General features: G+C 36.8%; 1 protein-coding gene across 1 annotated transcript in view; it reads right to left on the reverse strand.

Annotated features, from left to right (window-relative positions):
- Positions 1 to 1,936: 1,936 nt before the first annotated feature.
- CNTNAP3C (contactin associated protein family member 3C) overlaps positions 1,937 to 26,574 on the reverse strand; it is a 121,544-nt gene continuing 96,906 nt past the window's right edge. Inside the window, exons 4-8 of the mRNA XM_031661622.1 lie at positions 14,354 to 14,557; positions 13,491 to 13,675; positions 12,159 to 12,302; positions 7,865 to 8,126; positions 1,937 to 2,510 (exon numbers count right to left, since the gene is read on the reverse strand). Of these exons, the coding sequence (XP_031517482.1) occupies positions 2,299 to 2,510; positions 7,865 to 8,126; positions 12,159 to 12,302; positions 13,491 to 13,675; positions 14,354 to 14,557 (1,007 nt within the window). The 3' untranslated portion in view covers positions 1,937 to 2,298. The remainder of the gene's footprint in view (positions 2,511 to 7,864; positions 8,127 to 12,158; positions 12,303 to 13,490; positions 13,676 to 14,353; positions 14,558 to 26,574) is intronic.

Consider the following 26,574-nt stretch of genomic DNA (forward strand, 5'->3'; position numbering starts at 1 on the left):
GGCTCACGCATGTAATCCCAGAACTTTGGGAGGTCGACGTGGGCGGATCACAAAGTCAGGGGATTGAGACCATCCTGGCTAACATGGTGAAAACCCCATCTCTACTAAAAATACAAAAAATTAGCCGGGTGTGGTCGTGGGCTCCTGTAATCCCAGCTACTCGGGAGGCTGAGGCAGGAGAATGTCATGAACCCACGAGGCAGAGCTCGCAGTGAGCCGAGATTGCGCCACTGCACTCCAGCCTGGGCGACACAGCGAGACTCTGTCTCAAAAAAATAAATTAATAAATTAAAAAAATAAAAATCTTAAGCTCTTCAGGTTTACTTTGTGTCTGCTTAGAGGAAAAAGCATCCAACTAGAGATATAAATGTATCCATTAATAAAAGGTAATGGAGGCACAAAACAGTGATTCATCAATCACTGCTGAAGCAGCTTCAAATAGGAACTGGTTCAGGGACCCTTTCAAGAGAACGAAAAGGGCCAGCTTCTGTAAGGTAATATAGGAGCAGATTTTTCACTGGTTGTAGTTATACAATTGCCTTACTTGGTTGATCCTGCTGGAAAGTCTCTAGTTATATAAGTTAATTGGTGGCTTCTGATTGGTTAGCTTTAAGTTTGACTTTTTTTTTTTTTTTAAGCCATTTACAAGAAATAGCTCAAGTTAAAAGTTTTGCTTATATTGGTAAATCAAGCAAAGTTAAGACCACTTACAAGGCTTTGTCTGCTCAGAGATTCCTCAGGCCATTTTAATTTTCTTAAATAATTTAAATACACAGTGTGTGCCAGAGGGCAGCTCAGTGAAGTCTTTGAATGTCTGTGACTGTATATTTGGAAAAGTACATATTCTTTGTGAAACACCACAAATACTGATGAGGTAAAATGCAATGTATAGGACTGTATGTATATAGCAAGTCTTCTATTACTAGATCTATATTTCTGTTTACATACAATTTTTATTACTAAAAACGGTTGAATATATTTACCTTTCCGGTGAGAATTACAAGTAATTAAGTTATCTCCGTAACACCTCAGTGTTTAGGTACCGTGCAAAGTGGCTCTCTATATGTGTCCAGCATGGAATTTCTTCCCTAGTTGAAAACTTTCTTATTGAGAATAAGTTTTCTTATATATGTGGTGATATGGGATGATAACAGAATGCTTTAATGTACAGGCATCCATGCCCCCATGTGACAAGTTTTCTCACATGATTATTTCTCTTAACTGTGATTTCTGAATATATAAGCCTCATCTTTGGGCTCACAGGAGCATTCTAGAATACATAGCAGGGTTTTGCTGTTATTCCTAGTGGTTCTTTTAATTTAAAAAATCCAAACTTCCTTTATAATCAAAAGATCCACTTGTTTCCATTTTTTTAGCTTATGAGTTCTCATGATCAGTTTGGGCTGCTATTAACAGAATCCTATGAACAGAGTGGCCTGCACAACAAACAGTTATTTCTGTCAGTTCTGGATGCTGGAAAGTCTAAGTTTGAGACAAAGCAGATGCAGTGTCTGCTTCATAGACCACAGTCTTCTCCTTATAACTTCCCATGGCAGGAGAGGCAAGGGAGTTCTCTTGGGCCTCTCTTATAAGGGCACTAATTCCATTCATGAGGGCTCCACCCTCCTGACTTAATTACCCTCCAAAGCCTCCTGACACCATGACTTTGGGGGTCAGGATTTCAACATATGAATCTGGGTGGGAGGAAGCAAACATTCAGTACTTTGTACTAGGGTAACACCAATTATACTGGATTCATTTAATACGCTTGTCTCCTATTAATTAATATTTATTATTGTCAGTGTTTTGAAAGTACTTCATAATCAGTATATTTCCTATTACTCTTCCTTGTAAAAAATATTTATCCATCTATCTATCTATAAACTGAGCTGTGTACTAATAATGATTCAATAGTATATATTTAGATATAGACTTAAATATATAATTAATATTTTATGTAAGCCAATGACTTTAGACAATATGATTTGTTTTGTTTTTACAAGTTAACTGTTAGAAGTATAAATGGATTTATCTGTTGTAGAGATATGATTATGATATTGACATTTGAAAGTTTCCACTTATTTACTACGTATAGCTCAAATATATTTTCTTTTAATGTTAAATGAAAATATCAAGTTATTTAAACAGGAAGTAAACTTTCTGCAGATACTTATTTTTGTATTGGGAAGAAAAATTGATTAAATGTTTCCTGTTTTTTACAAACTCAAAAGGTATTAATTTCATAGCTAGAGATAAATTATTTCTCAGTATTAACTTGGTTTAAATTTGACTAGAAACTCAAAATGCAAAGCAATAAAGATAAAAAGTGGTTCCACTGCCAATGTCATTCAGTTGCTTTCTCTTACCTCCAAAATAATAGGTGTCACCTGAATCAATGAGCGCAGCCACCAGGGGCTGAATAGCGGTGTCATCGTCCACCACCACATTCATATGGCTCCACTTAGCAGATAAGGACACAGAGTGCCACTGCCCATCGTTTAATCCAGCACCTGGAGGAAATATAATCAGTCAGAGACAACTCTAAATTATGAGCTCTGTAAACACTTGAAAACAATTTGATTCAGATCACTGAATAAGTCAGAGAAGAGTGGTATATATATATATATTCAGTGTATCACTGAGAAAAAATTAACCACCTATCTTTAATTTAAAAATTTCATTTATTATGACAATAATACATGAATAAAAATATTACTCTTTCTGAAGAATCACGATAATAAATTCTGAAAATTTGCTTAAAGTAATTAGAATTTAATTATCAAATATATACATTAGAAGCCTTTACAATGGGATAAAAACAACACAGTTTGGTTCAATCTTTAAATGCAAAACTTACTTGCTTCACTGAATCTAACAAAAATATTTTACAAGAATCAAGAAAGTGAGTTGATAAAAAATGTCAAGAATGATTGTGAAAAGCTTTTCTTAGAAAAAGTTGACACATAATAATTGTACATACTTATGGGATGCAACAGGATTTGAAATGGGGGGAAAGATCACTGGATGTCTGGCTTACTGCACCCATTAATTAAGGTAAACCCTGCTTTCACTGTCTGAGCTATTTTACAGCCCTGTAAATTGTAGAAAACTGATAGTAATGCAAAATGACTTGTACCCATAGAAATGCAAATGACTTGTGCCTGGGGGGGTGCAGTTGGTTACTGGACCATTTCATTTCTGTCTGTAATTCATTTTGGCATTTCTTACCTGCCTGTATGTGTAGTACTTTGAATTCTCCTCTGAACTGACTATAACATCTTACTGGTTTCTTCATTGATTAATTAAAATCTTTAACATATATTCGTGTTTCTGAATTAACACATTATGATTATAGACATAATCATACTGTCTTTTAAAAGTTATTATTTGCTGGGCATGGTGGCTCACGCCTGTAATCCCAGCAGTTGGCGAGGCTGAGGCGGGCGGATCACCTGAGGTCGGGAGTTTGAGACCAGCCTGGCTAACATGGTGAAATCCCATCTCTACTAAAAAACAAAAAATTAGCTTGGTGTGGTGGCATGTGCCTATAGTCCCAGTCACTTCAGAGGCTGAGGCACAAGAATCACTTGAACCCGGGAGGCAGAGGTTGCAGTGAGCTGAGATCACACCATTGTACTCCAGCCTGGGTGACAGAGTGAGATGCTGTCTCAAAAAAATAAAATAAAATAATAAAATAAAATAAAATAAAACATATTTAATATTTGATAAAAAATGCTTAGGAAAGAACTGGAGGTGTACTTTATATATGTACAGTATTTTTATATATTTACATTCACATCCACATTATTTTATGATTCTTAGTAGTAATTATGAAATTAATCTTGTGAAATAATTTGGTAACATAATGAATTGTCTTTGATGGTAAATTTAAATGTTAAGGTATTTAAAATCACTAGAGGTATTCTGTGTTTTCTTTTACTTGGTAATATGTCAAAGATACATGCCAATAAATGGTCTAAAAATAAGATTAGCTTCAAGAGGCCTATTAAATTAACATTGCACTGAAGTTTAAAATTACACAAAGATCAAAACTATTTCAGAAGTTACATATATCATAATAAACTTTAGGCTAATAGAAATTTTCCTATAAAGTTAACATTTTACTTGATAGTCTTAGGAAACCTGTAAATTATTAAAATGACTGTGCTTGATTTATTTTTCTTCCTAACATGCATTTATGTGAAGTTAGTATATTATTAGCATTTCAAATGTAGTACTTCTTAAAAATTAAAAATTAACATTAAACTTTTAGCTTTCCATTTTAATCTTCAGTGATGTATGAAACAAGCAGAAGTAATAATAAAGTGTAAGGAAATAAATTATTCTTTAAAATCAACCAAGAATCCGGATATCTTCAATGTAAAACTAGGCCCTGTCTAAACACAGTCTCGAGGATTATATGATTCGGCAGGTCTCTGTGCCTTTTACCTTCTTTGAATTCCTTTTTTTTTTTTTTTTGTGAGATGGAGTCTCGCTGTGTCGCCCAGGCTGGAGTGCGGTCTCAGCTCACTGCAAGCTCCACCTCCCGGGTTCCCACCATTCTCCTGCCTCAGCCTCCTGAGTAGCTGGGACTACAGGTGCCCGCCACCAAGCCTGGCTAAGTTTTTGTGTTTTTAGTAGAGACGGGTTTCACCATGTTAGCCAGGATGGTCTCGATCTCCTGACCTTGTGATCTGCTCGCCTCGGCCTCCCAAAGTTCTGGGATTACAGGCGTGAGCCACCACGCTTGGCCCCTTCTTTGAATACTTTTATCATCCTGTGAATTGTAGAATATTGAAAGCAGGCAAATGATTATTGTCCACAGACATGCAAATGAATTTCGTCTGGTAGAAACACAATTGATCTTCCTGGTTCCTCTACCCCATCCCATGGAATAAGCCAGTTTTACATGATGCACAAAATCATTGCAGCTTACTGCTTATATATCTTTGATTCTTTGAACCTGTTGTAACATCTTACTGATTCCCTCATAAACTAATGAGTTAAACAAAATCTTTGACATGTTCTTTTTATAACTGCAAAAAGTGCCCTCTTTAAGAATATCTTTTGACAAATAAAAGCAGATCTTTGTGTAATTGTTTTCATGTCTATCATCCACATTTGTTTCCTTTTTGTTTTCTATTAGGTTGTATTTGGCCTTTGGCCATAGTTTATGCACAAGAAAATCAGATACAGTGGAATCTATATTTTAATGAGAAGTTATTAAATTAATTGTCCACAACATAGATATTATTTTAAACACATTTGAGTATGAAGATGATCTCTGCGTTAACAACTACAACATTTTAACTGCAGAGGCAAAATATCACACTCACAAAGCCATGAGCTAAAGCAAAATCCTGATGAGATTTAAGAACTTTAATTATATTTAATTCTAGTTATTGTGCAACCCAGAACTGGACGAAGTGCTTGCTCAGCACCTCATTGAATCCAGAATATATGCAACTCATCAGCAGTAAAGCTGAACCAACTACTGTAGGAAAAAAATTGAGGGCAGTCTTTGAAATGGGGAAAAGAGATTACTGGTTGTGGAAAGATTAGCTGACATTACAGGATTGTAAACCATCATCTTGGACTGGGTTACTTTACAGCTGTGTAGTGACAGAAGTTAACTTGCAGAACATTGATAATAATGCAAATAATGCTTGTCCATAGAGATGCAAAGTGTGTACAGGGAAGGGATTTGCCTTTCCCTGTGGATATTGACAAGTTCTGCTAGGTTTGCATCTCAGCATCTCCTTTCTGACTATAAATGTGTGGTACTTCTTTAAACTGGCCTTACTGGTGTAAGGGTAAACACAAACCAAAACAAACAAAAACTTTGTTAGTGCTAAAAGGGATACACACTTTCACTCACTTTTTTTCCTTACAGCATTTCTTTCAGAAAACTTGTAATTGTACATCTTTAAAATCTTAAAACAAACAAACAAAAACAACAACAACAAAAAACCTTATTTAGCCTCTTTCTTGTTTCCAGGAATGTTTTTCTTCAGGACCTTGGAGACATTTCTTTGAAATGTAAACATCAAGAAAGGTAGTGCTCCTAACTCCTTATCTCCCTGGGATTTTAACATAGGTGCCTGGCTCCACTTGTCAAAGAGACATGAAGGAGTTTAGTTTTCCTGTGTATAAAGGAGTGTGCCTCCCCAGTTACCAGGTGAATATAAGATGGGCTGTGTAGCAAAATGGTGCTGTCAAGTCCTCTTACTTGAGGACAAGTTGTCCTTTATCTTTAGAACATGTATGTAATGGGTTGTATCTGTCTGGCTATATAAATGGATGAAATTTGTCTTTGCAATCACATTAGCGATTGCCTGAAATGTGCATCACAGTCTGGCTTAATACTTATTCTGTAATAAGACTTTACTTTCTACCTTGGGAAACTGATTCACTATGTTGGTAGGTGATTTTATCTTATTTCCCTAACACTGGTTCTCTCATTAATTAATGAGTTAAAGAAAATCTCTGACATATGTTCATTCTGTATCTGTGTGTGGGTTATAATTTTAACCTTTCTTGGAAAAAATCTTATTCGTAAAGAAACGGAAAATAGGTTTGCATTTGTAAACGATAAAAAAAATATACATTCCCTCTGAATATCTGTTTTATCTCCCCTAAAACACCTGTGTGAGGTGGCCACAGATTCTAATACCCAGGGCTTGCCTGATTGTTCCAGAAGTACTGAGATAAGGTCCCGCCCTCTGAATTTCTTCACAGGTCTTGCTTTCATACCACAACATTTAACAGCAGTGTAGTCACATGTGCCTCTTACAGTCAAAAGGAATCTTTTTTTGAGCATGATAATCCCCTGGTCTCAAGCGGAAGTCAGCCTCTTCATCTATGCCTTCTTCTTTTTCAGATCACGCTATTTTTTTTTTTTTTATTTTTAAAGCCCCCATTTGGTTCTGATGCCAGTTTAGGCACAATGTCAATTTAGGACCCAGTGCTCCTCCCGTGTGCAAATCCAGTCATCACAATCCAGCAGCTCTGTAGTTAACACATGTGCCCACATCGGACTGCACGTGAGATTAGTTCCCATCTACTGTTACTCAGTCCGGCCTCGTGGGATTTGAGCCCCTAACCTAGCAGGGACGGCAAAGCATTTGCCCAACAAAAACAAGCCCTGATGGAGAGTGGGGATGAGAGGCCTGTGTGTGGGGTGGGCATTGTGCTAATAAAATCAGACTTCCTTCCTATTGTTCTCCCTGCAAAGGAGGTCTGAGGTTTACCATTTCACAAGTGAAAACAGCTGAGGCTCAGGAGGCTTGGTGATTTGCATTTCAGAAGGGCAGTAAGTGGAGGAGCTAAGATTCTTCCAGGGTGCTAGGCTATCCCAGAAAACTAATCAGCCATCAAAAAAGAGTAAGAACTCTTGGTATTTGCCAGCATCTTTCACTATAAGGTGATAGTTATCAATTGCCTACTGTGTGTAGAATATTTGTGCACAGACCCTAAGAGGAGAGGCGGGGTGGAGAAGGGAAAGAAGTGAGGACAGGAGAGGAACATGCCCCGGGTGTTGTCTGTTCCATGAGGTCCTGACCCTAGTTCTTTGGGATGGAGGCTGGTATATGTTTGTAAGGAAATGGAGCTTAAGGGTATTACATATTTTCCTTGTACATGGGAAGGTACATCTGCAGAAATATGCATTTCATATTTCTCATATATAGTCATTATGGTCAAAAGAACACTTTAGTGACGGCTGTGTGTGCCACACAGGAACAGTCTAAAAGGAAACAGCAATCTCTTCCTCTACTGGGGGCATCGAGCATCTCACTGCCTCATTCACTCATTACCAAATGATTTCCATGTGGATATGTCAGGTTTATGGGAATACAACTGTTACCTGCTGTGACATTCCTTGGTGACTGTCCTGGCTGGAAGAGACTCAGTTTGAGCTTGCCATCCTTAAGAAAGAGGACGAAACTCCCTGAACCACGTTGAAGTTCACCGAAAAGCAAATGTCCTGCTCTGTTCCACGTTCGAAATTGAAAAGTGATAGACACTTTGTCCTCCCCAGAGTTGGCCGGCAGAGCCAGGTAACTCCTGGAGCTCAGAAAAGTCACAGGGACAGTCTGTGGCTGTGGACATGAGAAGGACACATTTCCCTACAAATAAAACAAAAGAGCACATTGAACAGCCTTACAGGTGGTGCTTCTATCTAATTAAAGTCAGATTTTACAAAGACGTACAAGGCTTTTTATCAATCCAGGATTTTATAAATTAGTCTGCCTGCTAAAGCCGAAATCTATGAATGACATTTATCTTCTCTTTCAGCATAAGTACTATTATAATTGGGCAGATGTCCATGTGGCTTTCTGTGTGTGAGAAATTCTCCACTTCTCTACTTCTTCAGCATTAGTAAAGGAGTCTCAATATAATTTTAGTTCAATAGGAGTTTAATCTGTGTGAACTATTTTCCAGGCCCTGTGCTAGCCCTGAGGATACAGCAAATAACAGGACATTTTCATACTCTGTCTTTCTCCTGAGCAACATTTGGTCTTCCCTACACAATCCTCAAAATCTCCTTTGAACCAGCTTACTATTTTACTAGTCCCCTCATTAGTTAATGAATTGACTAAATCTTTGACACATGCTTATTTGATATTTGCATGGCTCATATTTTTAGCTGTTGGAAAATTATATTTGACAGTCTTTCAAATGGTTTTCAGATCTAATAGTTACATACAATGTTTGCATGTAGTATTTTTAGCATGAAAACATTGATTTTTATATAGTCAATTATGTCTCTATTGTATTTTACAGCTTCTGAGTTTCCAATCTTTGTTAAGAAAGTTTCATACTATCCTAGGTCCTACAATCTCATAGATTTTCTTTAAGATTGTTGTGGTTTGTTTCTCCTCCTCAATTTACATATTCTTAGTGTGTATAAGATAGTGATCATGCTTATTTTCTGCCTTATGGACACTTGTTTGTTCCGGCAGAATTTCTGAAATAATCCCTGTTCCACCGAATTGAGCCACATTCCTTATTACTAATAACTTTGCACATAAACTGGGATCTTTCTGAGATCTCAACTTTGTTCTTACTTCTCTATTCCTATGCACTACCATACTGATTCTAGCATAGCAGCTTTTAGTATGTTTTAATATCTGGTAAGTCAACATCTTACCGGGCTTTTTAATGTTTTTGTTTTCCTTTGTTTGGCTGGTGAAAGGAATAAGCAATTCTTGGGCATTATTCACACATAGGAATTTCAGTTCCAGAGAAAAACCCCAGCAATTCTGATTTGACTTGGAATTTCCATGGATTTATTTATATTAACATACTATAGATGATTTTAGAAAAAGAATGTTACTGGAGCAAGACATAATATAGGGTAGTGGCTCTCAAACCTAGCTAAACAGTTGAATCGCCAGATGCAGATGCAGACCAATTAAAATCCCAATATCTGGGGGTGGATCCAGGTAACTGTATCTTTTGAATCTCCTCTGGTGACTCCAAGATAAAGCCAAGTTTAAGAACCACACTGATCCAGCAGTAAAACAATTTTCAAAACGGAATCATGTTTTAAAAAAACTCTGCCACAACGTACTTTAGAAATGGATATAATTCAGTTATCATTTTATTATAATCTTTAATATACACTATAACTGCATACATCAATCAGAACATTTCTTCTTGACTATTTTTGTAATTCTGCTGAATGGGAAATAGTTTTCATTACAAGAAAACATTTGCAGAAGAAAATTTAAAAAGAAAACATTTGCTGTAACGAATTGAATACCAAAAGCTTACGAGTCATTGGCGCTGATCCGTAGTACACAGTTAATCACTGGACTATTACATGTTATCTTTTTATCAGCTGCATATTTCTTGCCCTCATCATTTACGCGGGTAGCTGCCTGCTACATACAACAGAGAGGCAGGGCTTCTTGCCACAGAGGAGTGCTTGGTAGTCGACGGAATGAATTCTGACAATTGATTTTGCCAATAAAATATAGTTTTAAACGTTTTCCTTTTATATATTGGAACAACTATTTTCCTGTTTTCATACAGAACACATAAAATTGTAGTAATTCTGAAAATGGAATTCCCATAACATTATATATCCATACGCACAATTTGGAATGAATTGTCTTTTTGTTTTTGTGTGAACCTTACACATTTCAATAACCTCATTCAATGTAATTAGCAAATCGTTTTCTTGAGGATGATATCCAGAACCCAGAAATACCAGTGTAACTGTGGTTCTCCTTACTGGCTACACTCAATTAATAATTCCATCAGTGAACCCATCAGTAATTCAGAATAACATGAAATGTGTATAAAAACCTGTGTCTATTTTCCTCAAATAGTCTTGTCTCCTTGTGTCATAAGGCCCAACTCACTTGTATGCACCTCAATGACAGTATATTTGGAAAGAGCCTCATAGAAGTTAGGGTGAGGAGGAGGGATTCTTCTGAACACCAAGGACTGGCAGATAACAGGTAGCTTAATGTTCAGAATGTGTTAGGTTAGGCTTCTTGACACGGATGCCCATTGGCCAAACCCATCTTTGCATCTGTATCTGAGTAACGCATCTCCAATAAAGCCAACTTCAATAACCGGGTCTTTTTTCTTTTTCCAGTTGAGCAGCACTTAAATGTCAGTTTCTCCACGGACAGAAACTTTAGGTAGAGGGGCTGTTCCATTGATCTCCTTCCTCTTTTCATTTCTTTTTCATCTTGTCAAAGGAAGCTGTGCTCTGTGGAGTCTTGTTATCAATGTTCCCTCTGGTGTTTCCTTTTTCATGTATCTTGATGGTATTTTTCATTTTTATGATCTCAGCATGGTGCTGTTCATAGTAGAACTTAAGACTTCAAACCCATCTTTGCTTTTTTTTTTCTCCTTTACCTTCTTGGAAAGTTCATGGGCTTCACAGCCGTTTTTCCCTTTTTCTCATGCTAACCTAAGTGATGTATTCATCGTGTGGCCTGGTGACACAGAGTCAGAGATGTTTTCAGGTTTTGGTCCTGCAACCCATGAGCCAACTCCTCCAGCACAAAACAGGAAAGGAAACATTTGTACAACAATACGAATGAATATTCCCATGATGTGCTTCTGAGAGACACTGACAACTAAACAGGAGCTTTCCCTTTAACCCCAGCTTAGATATTTCAAACTTTAAACATTGAAAGAAGTTTACTAACTGATTTGGAAGTATTTCCAGTTGACTAGGGAATAGATCATTAGGGATTGCCATTGCAAAATAATTGGTCTCCTGTGAATAATAACACCAAAAACACGTGAGGCATATGCATTCTGATTTCCATGTAAAAATAGAAAGTTATTTTATTTCATATAAAAATGAAACAACTATGTCCCAAGAGGCATATTTACTTTATAACTTTTTATGCATAATAAAAAATTACTGTATTAGGCTGGGTATGGTGGCTTATGCCTGTAATCCCAGCATTCTGGGAGGCCGAAGCGAGTGTATTGTCTGAGCCCAGGAGTTCGAGACCAGCCTGGCCAATGTGGCGAAACCCCGTCTCTACTAAAAGAAATTAGCCAGGCATGGTGGCACACACCTGTAGTCCCAGCCACTCGGAAGGCTGAGGCAGAAGAATGGCTTAAACCCGGGAGGCAGAGGTTGCAATGAGCCAATATTGTACCACTGCACTCTAGCCTGGGCAACAGAGCAAGACTGCATCTCGAAGAAAAAAAAAAAAAAAAAAAAAAAGATGGCCGGGCACAGTGGCTCACGCCTGTAATTCCAGCATTTTGGGAGGCCGAGGTGGACAGATCACCTAAGATCAGGAGTTCGTTACCAGCCTGGCCAACATGGCGAAACCCCATCTCTACTAAAAGTACAAAAATTAGCTGGGCGTGGTGGCGGGCACCTGTAATCCCAGCTACTCAGGAGGCTGAGGCAGGAGAATTGCTTGAACCCGGGAGGCAGAGGTTGCAGTGAGCTGAGATTGTGCCACTGCACTCCAGCCTGGGAGACAAGAGGGAGACTCTGTCTCAAAAAATAAAAATAAAAAATAAAAATAAATTACTATATTAAATGGGCAGCTGTTAAAGTAAGAGTTGATTCTTAAAATATTATATGAAATGGAGACTTCACATGAATAATTTTAAAATGCAAATGATAAAATGTCCTTTTTTCTTTCCTTCCCATTAGGCTTCCTTACCATCATGAGGATCTGTGGTTTGTGTTTCTTGGCTAATTCGGTAACATCCACTCCATTATAATACAGATTTTCTAAACAGCCATGAAAGCTTTTACGTGTGAATGCCCGTGCTCTTCCAGGTGTCGGAACTCCCCCAAAGCTGATCTTAGAAAGAAAAATGACAGAAATAACATTGTTTAGTGATTTTCAGATTACGTGTTTAAAGCATCTATAATAGCTCTAGTACTAACTGTCACAAATCCATTCCCATTATCTTATATTTCCATGCTTGCTAATTCCAAATGAAGTGTTCTATCATAGTGGCAGCTGTTAATACCTTCATTTCTGGCACCAGACAGTTCTGAACAAACTTAAAGGAAGAAGTCAACACACATCTTCTACCACATCGAACATTTTTCAGCCATGTAGTAAATGTTGTTTTGTGGGTCAGAGGATCTCTTTTGCAATACACAACTCTGACACTGGAGTACCAATGTGGCCATAGACAATACATAAAGAAAGAGACTATGTTCCAATAAAACTTTCTCTTTTGAACAAAAACAGGCTTTTAATTTTTTTATTAAAAAATGGCCAAACTTGGCCTGATGCCAACCTGTGCATTAGATATTATCTTCTGCTATTACATGGTTAAAGTAATAAAACTGAATAATCTGATATAGGACTAGTATCTTCAGTTTAATATTATATGCCAAAGTCACTTAAATATCATAGTTTTTCTGGTTTGTTCTGATCCTTCATACACTTTAAGGTGTCCTATGAAGGACGGGAAGAATAGATGCTATTTAACAGTGTAGCTTAGATATATATGGGCAATGGGTTGCAAAAAGAATGAATGCCTTAAAAAATATCAGGAAATTATTTATATGTGAGCTTCTGACTTTCTTGTTATTTAATATATCTATTGGTGTATATCTTGTTAACTTCTCAAAGTGATCCTAGATAACGCTATGTTGGTTAGGATTGCACCAAGACAAGAAAAAAATCCCCCAGGAATCTGCATAGTCAAACAACAAGTGTAATATACCAGATGAAATTTCAAATGAAATGTATTCAAATGAATACATTTAATAACATTGCTTGCTGCTTTGATATTTCTTCATTTGTAGATTTCCTAAACCTAACACTGACTGTTTACTTCCTTTCAAGGTGGAAAAGATGATCTATAATAATAAATTGACCTATTAGAAGGCATAAACAGTTTCATAGCACTAGGACAGACATACCTATTACTATTAGTCAACTTAGTCATGAATAACTATAAAATGGCATTTTTCTATGCAGTTAGCTTATTTTTCAGGTTATATTTAATTTAAACTATATATCTATAAGAACCTCAAAATTAAGATCCAAGTAACTGGATTCTCCCTTTGCTTGGAAATGATGAGTGTGTTTGTCCACAGTGAAGTTGACCTGCGTGTCGAGGAGCTCAATGAGGACAGAATGCCAGTGCTGGTCGTCCAGCAGGCTGCCCAGGGTGAGGGTCACAGGAGCAATAGTGGTAGGCAGCTTAGCATTGCCTGAAAGGAGAGGGGAAAAAACACTCAGTTATTTCTGCTCAAAATCATGGCTTCCCTTTTTTAGTTGAGCATCACAGTTTGCTTCCAACTTTCCATCTTACAGAGTTGTTTTCTCACTTTCTCCTTATCTTGAACACAACATCCTTACACTGTTTTTATTTCTTTAAGTTCAATTCTACACTTCGTTGAAATTTTTCTTAGTAATTTATTTTTTCTATTATTCATGACATTTATATTTACACTGCAAATATTTTCTTTCTTAGAACCTCATTATCAGCATTATCTCATAATTTTATAATGATCCATTCTTGTTTTTATGATATGTGTAATCGTATATTACATATATATTATACACATATATGGTGATCTTCTTGCATAGTCTGTCACAATATAGGCTGTTTACAGAAATCATACTTAGGATATGTACATATTACATGCATCTGTTAGTAATGCTCTTAAACTTTCATTTACATTTGTTCATTGCAGTTCTACTTTGTGCTTACTGTCCCAGAGTAACTATCACTTGTGTATTTTTTTTTTCTTAAAAGTGTTCTGGTTTAGATGATGAATTATACGGTCATTTTATCTAACTATGAAAAGACTGAGTACCAACAAATGTACTTCCATGTAAACAGATTTTTTTAAACTACCGGTATAAAAGTTCAAGTATTTTTTTACCTGAATTAAGAAAAAAGACAAGTTTTCCTTTAATTAATTCCAGAGTAATGTGATTTCCATGTTGTCCTTCTCTGTGAAGTAGAATTCCATTGCTCTGTATGGCTTTAAATTTCAAAGAAATAACGTCCCTTACTGGTTTTAAAGGTTTTTTATCAAGTTTGTACAGCAGAGCACTTTGTCCATCAAAATAAACCACCTCAGATTCTAGGAAAGAGGATATTAAAAAGAAATTCTAAATATAAATATGCCATACAGTAGCACACTGAAAATGTGTGCATCAATATGCCACACCACACACACATAGACACACATTGCATTTCTAATCCATTCATTGAAGGAAACAACTGACAATAATATATTTTCTGTTGGCATCATGAGTTGATATACGTAATATCCACTGTTAGATTTTTCTAACATTTTCTCAAACTTCATCAGCGAGAAATGCTTTTATTAATCTACTCCCAATGGTTCTTATCTTTAAGATAAAAGCAGCCCATTTCTTCTCATTCTATTTGATTAAAAACAATCAGGAAAGAAGTTGTATTTTACTACATAAAGTCTTTATTTTAAGGTCATTATTTTATTTTTTTTATTACACTTTAAGTTCTAGGGTACATGTGCACAACGTGCTGGTTTGTTACATATGTATACATGCGCCATGTTGGTGGGCTGTACCTATTGACTTGTCTTTTACATTAGGTGTATCTCCTAATGCTATCCCTCCCCCCACCCCACAACAGGCCCCGGTGTGTGATGTTCCCCTTCCTGTGTCCAAGTGTTCTCATTGTTCAGTTCCCACCTATGAGTGAGAACATGCAGTGTTTGATTTTTTGTTCTTGCGATAGTTTGCTGAGAATGATGGTTTCCAGCTTCATCCATGTCCCTACAAAGGACATAAACTCAATCCTTTTTTATGGTTGCATAGTATTCCATGATGTATATGTGCCACATTTTCTTAATCCAGTCTATCATATATTAAATACCAGTGTCACTCAATTTAAATACCTTTATTCATTCCCAGTAGCTTTGGCTTCTCTTGATTCTTACACATGTACCTACTTTACTAAAGATTTTGTCTGTTTGTAAAGATACAGAAACACACACATATCATACTTATTAAATACTGCTTTAGACATGTAGTAAATGTATTTTAAATGAGATGACATGTAATATTTTTCTCAACCCTCGGCTAACAGTACTGCTAATGAGAACTGCAATGCGTCAACTTGGCTAGGCCATGGTAAACAGTTTTTGGTTAAATACTCGATGTTGCTGTGCAGGTATTTTTTAGAGGTAATCAATAATAAATCAGTAGACATTGAGTAAAGCAGGTTAAACTCCATAATGTGGGTGGGCCTCATCCAATCAGTTGAAGGCTGTAAAAGAAAGAAAGAAACCTGAAGTTCTCTAGGGAGGAAGGAATTTTGCCTCCAGACAACCTTTGGACTCCAGCTGCAATATCAACTCTTACTTAGGACTTGCCAGTCCCTACAATCAAGTAAGCCAATTCCTTAAATAACTCTCTCTCTCTACACACACACACACACCCCCCCACACACACATCCTGTTGGTTCCGTTTCTCTGGAGAGCCCTGACAGATAAAGGCACAGAGGTTTTGTTTTCCTGGATGCTTTGTTGAGAGAGCACGGCCTTAACACCTCTGGTTTGGTTCTTCCTGCTGCAGCTTGTCAGAACTCCAATGCTGCCACACTCTCTCAGCACTCTGTCAGGTCTTATAATTCACTATAAATGTCACATATGTTCAGCTCATCAAAAAACAAGTTGTTTTATTTTATCAGTAATAAAAAATAATATTTGATATTTGTCAAAATTACCCAGAAAATCTTTTTCAAAAGTAAAAAGAAAAATAAGCAATTGTCCTTTGAAACATATATTTATTTAATAAATGATGCATGAAAATCCAGTGAGATATGAAACTATTTGAAGCTGACTAGCTGATGTCATTCAAGTCAATAAGATGGCATTATTTGTTTAATTATATTTAATTTCAAAAAAATATTACTAGTATTTTTTGCATGGCTATCCATTTCATTCACATTATCTGAACTATATATAATAAACTGCACTTCAAGAATTGTCCATTTTATGTATCATTTAAAAATTTAGAAGTTTGATTTTCTCACATTGGGCTAATGTACTCATATGGAATTAATGTATCAAGTGCATGATGAATAAACACATTCTGAGTAAATTGTGTATAAACTAAACAATTATTCCTTGTTATATAACTTATTATACATTCATGATAAAAACAAAACTCTCTGTCAAATGTAAATGAAGATATCTAAGATTATTATTCCATGGCCATAAACTAAGGGAAACTTGAAAAAGATTGACTACAGACTTCCACATTTTTAGCAATGCCCTAATACTTCAGTTTTTATCATGTCTTTATTTGTTGCTTAAAGAAAATGCTAATATTTGAGCTATTTTTTTCAGTTGACTACAAAAAAGTTTTCTTCCCAAAAAGGTTTTTTCTGGATTACTGCAACCTATACGTTTCTTTTTTCAGTCTATGTTTACTATTACTCTCCAACAGCAGTATTGATCTTCTAAGGCATGTGAAGTGTATTTCCTGGAATGTTTCCCTCAGGCAAATAGAATAGTAAAAAAATATCAACTAAAAGAGACATAAAGCAATGACCTTGAAATTCTTTTGTCCTTTAGCTGATACCTTGATTTTCTCTTCATTGTAACTGCTAGTGCTTGTATCTAGAAATAATATAGCTCATTATGCATATTTTAAAATAAAAACGGACGAATGAATTGCAAATTCAAACTTCCTAAAAAGCATAAAACACTCAACTATGATTTATGAAGTCAATACATAAAAATATGAAACAAAAAACGATGTTTGGGATGGAAAGCATAGAGTTCAGTAAGTCAACAGCAATGAGCTCGCCAAGATCAGCACTGGAGAGGGACAACTCCCACATAGTCCCTCTTGAATAAGATCCTCCCACTGGAGAAGCAAAATTTCAAGTCTTGGTGCTTAGAAGTAATGTTAAAAGGTAACCTCTCTTCCCACTTGTCCACAAAAGTCATACTTTTAGCATTTTAAAACACTTGCAAGAGCAAAGAAAAGTTCTCCCAACTGGTCAGGTGCAGTGGCTCATGCCTGTAATGCCAACGCTTTGGGAGGCTGACACGGGCAGATCACTTGAGCCCAAGAGTTGGAGACCAGCCTGGGCAGCATGGCAAGATTGGTTACACTTGCCTATAGTTCCAGCTACTTGGAAGGGTGAGGTTGGAGGATCGCTTGAGCCCGGGAGGTTGAGGCTGCAGTCTGCAGTGATTGTGCCACGCACTCCAACCTGGGCAACAAAGCACGACTCCGTCTCAAGAAAAAAACAGTTCTCCTACCTAGCCACAATCAATAAAAATATTCCCCTACAATATATATTTGAATAAAACACTAAAATAAAATAATTCCAGTAACACATTTAATATAATCTTTTATCAGAAACCTGTTGGAAAAAAATCCTTTGTATGAAATTCAATTGTATAAATAGGAAATGTAGTGGGATAATGGAAAAATGTCACTTATTTTGTTTACAGTAAAATCCAACGTTCCTCAAAGTTTTCAGAATAAAAGACTTGCCATTCAAAATGAATCAAGAAAACTTAGCTTGTGGTTCAAAGTAGGAAGTGCTTTTCTAATTTTATATGAATTTAGTTTAAAATTATTAGCTTTATTAATTAAGATTATAGTTGTGACTGCTGAATCTCTATCAGTATTAGCAATGTGAACCCGACACGTTAGTTTGTCACCATTAGATCAGGAGCTACATTTCCTAGTACACTAGAGTACTGTGTGGGCCTGAATCCCGGTTCCATCCTGGGAAAGTTACATAGCCTCTCTGTGCCTCAGTTTCCTCATATGTGAAGTGAGAACACATACACTCCTCTCTCACAAGGTTGTTGTGAGGGTTAAATGAGTTAATATTTGTACTTTACAACAGTGCTGGGCATATGGGGTGCCCTCAGTGGACATCTGCCTCATTATTATTGTCAGGGCACTGGGCAGAGAAAAGAGGTAGAAATTAGTTTAAAATAGCACATAGGCGATTTATAGGAAAGTAGACACCTTAAAATGATAGCAGATTTAAGTTCTGAAGGACCTAGGAAATCTTCAGTTTCCATCAGGAAGAAGAGATTTGCAACCATTCATCCACAGTTACACAGCTCCTTCTCTGCCAGCCAGCTTGTTCCTGGGCTGACTCACTTCAATCAATCTTACTCAGAAGTATTAACATGTCTGTCTCATTTTCTTGTGTTAGAGGACCATGAGGGTTTTTAAATGATACTTGAAGATTATTGGTGCAATTATAATGTCTTCGCCACGCTTCCTCAAAGAATACTGGAAGAGCTAAGGACAGATATGTTCACAAAGTTCCCAAATGCTAATTCTTGTAAGATAAAGAACTTTGCCATACAAAATATTCACATGTCTAGGAAGAACTGTGTCAGAAGTAATTTTGCTAAAATGTGTTATGTCCTAATTCATACAGCTAATATTCACTGAAGGCCTTCCATATGCTTGGTGAAATATAAAAATGCAGAAGGCAATGAATTACTTTCAAGGAGCCCACAGTATAGAAAAGAGGACATATAATCCTGAAATATGATTGTTTCTGCCACATTCACTGTGATGCTTCTGTAAACAGGCATCTGGTCCAGAATGACTTCTAAGAAACGATAAGGAAGGAGTCTACCTGCTTTAGACTCCTGCAAAGTATGAAGTCTCTGAAAAGCTAAGATATAAGTAATTTTGAGTTGCTATTTCCCTTATTTCCTTATACCATATTTTACCTTCACATTTTACTTTTATTAGAAACAGAGACTCACTCTGTTGCCCATGCTGTAGTGCAGTGGTCCCTTCATAGCTCACTGCAGCCTTGACCTCCTTGGACCGAGTGATCCTCCAGCCTCAGCCTCCCAAGTAGCTGGGACTACAGGCATGCACTACAATGCCTGGCTAATTTTTTAATTTTTTTCTAGAGACGGGGTCTCACTATGATGCCAAGGCTGGTCTGGAATTCCTGGGCTTAAGCAATCTTCCTGCCTCAGCTTCGCAAAGCGCTGGGATTACAGGCATGAGCCACCCCGCCTGGCCTCCTTTCACATTTTCCACACCCAGAATGTACTCTTAATTCTGGCTTCTCATTACTACTTTTCTGCTTCTCACTGTCATTCGAAGCACAGGCATGCCATCCCCATCCTACCTTGTACTGCCTTTTCAGGAGAAACACATCAACATTGAGAGGAAAATATTGTTTGAAAACAGCAAGATTCTATAGGGTGCAAACACTGATGTCTTACAAAAGAAAAAAAAACAAAACACTATTCCACAGAAATTTTCTTAAAGTGTTCTATCAGCCACCCTCATTCAGATCGACTAGGAGTGATCACTCGGAGACTTTAGAACGTGAGCCTCAACCAGACCAGGAATCAGGATTTCTGTGGGTGAGACCCAGGGGTTTGCATATTTAATAAGTGAACTAGGTAGCTGTGAGGCACGAAGGCTTCAGGATGATTTATCAGGGATAATGGGCAAATTACAGTTTACTCTCTAAATAAATTGAATATTAATTCCAACATGGGGCCAGGCGTAATCCCAGCACTTTGGGAGGCAAAGGTGGGCGGATCATTTGAGGTTAGGAGTTCAAGAACAGCCTGGCCAACATGGTAAAACCCCATCTACTAAAAATACCAAAAAAATCAGCTGGGTGTGGTGGTGCATGCCTGTAATCTCAGCTACTCAGGAGGCTGAGGTGGGAGAACAGCTTGAACCCAGGAGGCAGAGGTTGCAGTGAGCCAAGATCACACCACTGCACTCCAGCCTGGGCGACAGAGAGAGACTCCCTCTCAAAAACAAAACAAAAACCCCCACGATTCCAATATGGAAACATGAATATCATTTTCACAGAGTTATAATTTATATTCAATAAATTTAAGGTTACAGTTCAATGAGTTTTAACAAATATATATACCTAAGTTATTGCCAAAAAATCAAGGTATAGGCAATTTCATATCAACTCACTAATTGCCATTTGTATCAAACCCCCAACACTGTCAACCAGACCCAGACCCAGGAAACCAGTGATCTACATTCTGTAACTACAGATTAGTTCTGTCAGTTCCAAAATTTCATAGAATTGTATAATGTGTATGTATTCTTTTGTGTCTGGGTTCCTTTGCTAAGTGTAATGTTTCTGAGATACATGCACGCTGTTGCATATATCAACAGTGTGTTCTTTCTTATAGCTTGGGGTATTCAACTGCTTGACAACTTGTTTATCCATTTACCTGCTGATAGACATTTGGACTGTTTCCAGGTTTAAACTTTATAAATAAAGCTGCTAGGAACATTCACACATACATCTTTGTGTTGACATATGCATTCATTTCTCCCAGGTAAATACATGGGAGTGGAATTGCTGAGTTATATGTTAAGTGTATATTTAGCTTAGAAGAATGCCAAATTGTCTTCCAAAGTGATAGCATCATTTTCACATTTCCCACCAGCAATGTATGAGAATTCCATAGCTTTGCCAAACACTTGGTGTTTTCACTCTTTGTAATTCTAGCCATTCTGCTAGGTGTATAGTGGTTTCTCATTGTGATTTTTTTTATTTCTCTAAAGACTAGTGATGATTCCTTTTAATATAATAATAAGTTAGAATAGGTGTATTGGATTCTGTAGATCAATTTGGGGAGGATAAGAATACTGAATCCTGCAATCGGTGAATACACAAAGCTTTCCTAGGAAATATTTGCCTTTATTCACTCACATACATTCTTTCCTTCTGGGCATAGTAAGAGGAACTCAGGGAAAACATGCCTTGGTTCTACATTCTCAGTAAAGGCCTTGATCTCTCTCTTTAATTTTCATGCGTGATCTCTCCTCTCTATTTCTTTTCTTTCCTCTCTCTTTTCTCCTTCTCCCATTTCCTGGTAGAGATAAACAGTCGACTACACAGAGTCTGGAATCCTCTGTGAGTAGGTTCACATTCCAGTTCTTCAACTTACTTATTTCTGATGGACATGGATTTACTTTTTCATCTTATTTTGGGTTTCTATTTATTTTACTTTTTTATTAAAACATTTTCTTTTTTTTTTTTGAGACAGGGTCTCACTCTGTTGCCCAGGCTGAAGTGCAGTGGCATGATCTTGGCTCACTGCAGCCTTGACCTCCCTGGGATCAAGTGATCCTCACACCTCAGCCTACTGAATAGCTGGGACTACAGGCACACACCACCATGTCCAGATAATTTTTGTATTTTTTGTAGAGATGGAGTTTTTGCTATGTTGCCCAGGCTAGGCAATCAAGCAATCTGCCTGCCTTGGCCTCCTAAAGTGCTGGGATTACAGGCATGAGCCACTGTGACCAGCTTTATTTACTTTTTAAAAATATTTGTTGAAATTTAATTAGCACTTTAGTATTTTACAGAAAAATTTTCCAAAATATTAAGTACATTGTATTATAAACACATTATTATATGAAAAAATCACATACACTTTGTTTTCTTCAATACATTTCCCATGGCATTAAAAGAAATGCAGTTATATTTTCAGTTATGACAAGCAAACATTCAGAAGACCACACTTCCTACCAAGGACAAGTAGAAAATGTGTATCAAGTAAAGTTGAAATAATCTTCTTGAAAGTTTTAAAGATCTTCTAGGACGGCCAGGACTCGAGAATGTAAAGATCTTAGAAGAAAAGCTCAGAACATTCTTTCTGCTTTTACTTTTGAAGCACCAGTCAACTCCTAAGGAGCAATGGACAAGAGACAAGGTGGCCAAGCAGAAAGTGACAGGACAGCTATGAGGCTCGGTCACGAAGTAGGGTCGCTGTAGACTCATCATAATTAGGAGGCAGATGGCAGAATTCAGAGATTTTCAAAGAAACATTTTGGTAAAAGCCCTCAAATCTCAGTTGGGACAACTGAAGCACCGGACTCCAGATATAAGATATCAACTAGGCCTCATGGGGGCTGAGGCGCTGCACTGAGTCAGCTAAATGCTTATTTGAATTAAGATCTGTGCCTCATCTAGAAGCCTATCGGAGGCTGGGCTGGGGATTCTCTGGGGGATCATTTTGTCTTCTCTAGCCTCTACAGATTTTCGTCCAAAATGTCCAGAATTCAGCCAAAATTATCAAGACATCAAAACAGAAACAAGACAAAAACGAGACAATGGAAAAGATCAAGAGATAATCCAGATATTGAAGTTAACTAAAAATCTTTAAAATAACTGTGATTAATATTTCCAAGAAAATAGACAGCAAGATAAGGAATTTCACTAGAATATATCAATAGAAATTGCAAAACTGAAAATTGCAGTAACTAAGTAACTCATTGGTATATTTAACCATAGACTGGCCATAGCAGAAGATCTGATTAGTAGTATAGAAGATAAAGCAGTATGCAATGTCTAGACTGCAGCGTAAATAGAAAGGATGAAAGAGGAGAGGGAGAGAGAGAGGAAGGGGGAGGGAGTAGAGAGAGAGAAAGAAAGAAAATAAGTTATAAACATCTCAGACAGATGTAATTAGAGTCTCAGAAAGGAGGAAAGGAAATGCGAGACAGAGGCAATGTTTTGAAGAAATAACAGTGAAGAATTACCCAATCTAATAATCAATTCATAGAAAAAGGAAATTTAGTGAAATCCAAAGAGGACAAATTCAATGAAAACTAAAATAGCTACATCAAGGTAAAAGTGCTGAAAATCAAAGACAAAGAATAAATTCTCAAAAGTAACCAGAAGAAAAATACACATTTCCCTTATAGGATGAAAATCAATTGCCTATTGATTTCTTAATAAACATCATGAAAACACTAGAATGCCATTTTTAAAAGGCCAAAAGAAAATAACTACAGATCGTATTTTCCAGCAAGCTGAAATAGCCTTCAAAAATTCATATAAAATAAACACGATTTTCAAGCTATATGACAAAAGCTATATGACAATTTATTACCAGTAGAACTGGGCTAAGACAAATATTAAAAGGAGTCTTTGTAGCTGAAAGAATTCGATTCAGAAAGAGCATGAAAATGCAGAGAAGGTAAATATGTGAGTAAATTCAAGTGAATACTGATTGCAAAAAAAATTATAATATTAAATTTTGTGATTTAAAAATAAAAAAATACATACATGTATGTATGAAACTAAAATGTGTCAAGATAGCACAAGGTCGGAGGGGTTTAACTAACATAAGTTGTACTTAAATCCTAGTATTGTTTGGAAAGTGATAAAAGTAGTAGTTCAAGTACCCAGGGGAACAAAATTAAAACAGGAAACAATAGCGGAAAAACTGGAAAAATTAAACTCGATTAACTCAAAAGAAGAGGAGAGAAAGAGGAGAATAAAACAAGTGAACCAAATATAAAACAGAGAGTAACATGTCATCTACAATTTCACATATGTCAGTAATTACATCTAATATAAGTGGACTAAATATACCAACTAAAACTCAATGATTTCCAGACTGGGTTTAAATAATAAAGAAAGAGTCCTTACATATGAAGACAAAAAGTTTGAAAGGAAAGAATGGAAAAGATATTCCATGAAAACACTAACCAAAAGAAATCTGGTATAGCTATACAGTACTATCATAAGAGAATGCAGACTTATAGGCAGGAGGCATTAGAAATAAACAAGGATATTTCATAATTACAAAAAATCAATTTTAAGGAAGATAAAACAATTTCCAATCTATATGCATGTAATGAAACAGCTTCAAAATATGTAAAGTATGTATCTCTCTTCATTATACTGGAATTCATAGTTCAGGCATGCTTATATCAGGGTAATGGTAGACACAGAGGAGGACAGTGGATACACCATAGACTGGACTCTGCCTACGATTAGCCAAAGTCAGTCACATGGCCGGCTCAAAAATCAGGGGGCAGGGAAGCATACGCCACTCACAGGCGCTGGCAAGGGACAGGTGCAGAATTGGTGCCAGTGATGCAAACTAGCACAGAATGTATATGTAAAAAGTGGTAGAACAATTAAAGGAACTTTAGAGAGGTAAGTAGTTCTAACTTCATTAGCACACCAATGAAGCAATACAAACTTGGACCATCTCAGGAGTTATGAAAATTTCCCATGTCTCAAATTCTAATCAAGGACAGGTAAAATTTTCGAAGGGAGAAAATAAAATTTGCTTCTTTTGTCCAGTCACTATTAATTTTGTTTTATTGGAAACCTCCACTTGCCATCTGTTGTTCCTACAGAAAACGGTACAGCACTCAGTTAATCCATATGAAACTGCTAATATTCAACTGTATTTGATCTACAAAATTGGCAAATATATGGTTCAACCTAATTAGTGAAGCTAGAACGATGAATAAGAAGAGGACTGACTGGTAATAGCATAGCTATGTAAGACAGAGTCTGAATGACGTATAAAACTATTTGAAGACTAAGTGATAAGAAAATGTAACAGAAAATGCATGAATAAAGAATTACCTATGAGTAATAAAAAATGATTTTCACTTGGGACATTATAAAAGAAATCTTCATGAAAAGAACAGTTTAGAATTCTGTTAATTATCTGGGCTGTACTCCAAGTATTAACATTTTAGAAAAGAATCCACCACTCCCAGATGCCCTTCCTGACCAAATTTTCCACCATTAAGGGACAAAAAAGTGGCGAACCAAGCTCTTCTTGGTTATTTATGCAGTCAACCTTCAATACTTTTTATTTCATGAATTATTGCCATGACTTACAAAGGAATAGAAGCCCAATCTCAATGTAACAGAAACGTGAATCAGACAAAAGCCATGTTTGAGTATTATCTAGTGAAAATACTAAAACAGTAGCATGGAGTGGGATGTGAGCCCTTAAAATCTGCGCTAGTGGACTGGGAATTAAAGAAGACATTCATACAGCCAACAGACACGTGAAAAAATGCTCATCATCACTGGCCATCAGAGAAATGCAAATCAAAACCACAATGAGATACCATCTCACACCAGTTAGAATGGCGATCATTAAAAAGTCAGGAAACAACAGGTGCTGGAGAGGATGTGGAGAAATAGGAACGCTTTTACACTGTTGGTGGGATTGTAAACTAGTTCAACCATTATGGAAAACAGTATGGCGATTCCTCAAGGATCTAGAACTAGATGTACCATATGACCCAGCCATCCCATTACTAGGTATATACCCAAAGGATTATAAATCATGCTGCTATAAAGACATGCACACATATGTTTATTGCGGCACTATTCACAATAGCAAAGACTTGGAATCAACCCAAATGTCCATCAGTGACAGATTGGATTAAGAATATGTGGCACATATACACCATGGAATACTATGCAGCCATAAAAAAGGATGAGTTTGTGTCCTTTGTAGGAACATGGATGCAGCTGGAAACCATCATTCTTAGCAAACTATCACAAGAACAGAAAACCAAACACCGCATGTTCTCACTCATAGGTGGGAACTGAACAATGAGATCACTTGGACTTGGGAAGGGGAACATCACACACCGGGGCCTATCATGGGGAGGGGGGAGGAGGGAGGGATTGCATTGGGAGTTATACCTGATGTAAATGACGAGTTGATGGGTGCTGACGAGTTGATGGGTGCAGCACAGCAACATGGCACAAGTATACATATGTAACAAACCTGCACGTTATGCACATGTACCCTAGAACTTAAAGTATAATAATAATAAAAAATAAATAAATATTAAAAAAAAAAAGAGATGGAAAGGACACTAACCACTTGAGAAAACAACAGGAAGAGGACTGTTCTAGGTTTTCATTAATATCAAAGAAAGTGCAGTGATTTAAAGAACTCTGAAGTTGAGGATAATTAAAGGTGGCACGATAAAAAGGGGGAAGGCACAGAATCAAACACTAAATGTTTAAATACAATACAATGAGGCTTGATGCCATCTCTCTGAAAGGAGAAAAGAAGCTGCTGCCATCAATCAATGTAGCAATATGTCAAAACAAGTATCAATATAATTATCCTTTATAAAACCTCGGCAGTTATTACCCATCAAGAACATGGAATTGATAGTCAGAGGACTGGAGTCCTCTCCCTGTCTCTGGTATTATTTGTAGCTCCTGTACTGCCGGACCTTGGTGTCTTCTCAGATTGCTCACTTGGAATATCTGGGTGTTAATAACTGCCCTTCTACTACATAAAGATGCATCAAATATCAGATGGAAGAA

The sequence above is a fragment of the Papio anubis genome, unplaced genomic scaffold (assembly GCF_008728515.1).
Source record: "Papio anubis isolate 15944 unplaced genomic scaffold, Panubis1.0 scaffold205, whole genome shotgun sequence".
Classification (NCBI taxonomy): Eukaryota; Metazoa; Chordata; class Mammalia; order Primates; family Cercopithecidae; genus Papio; species Papio anubis.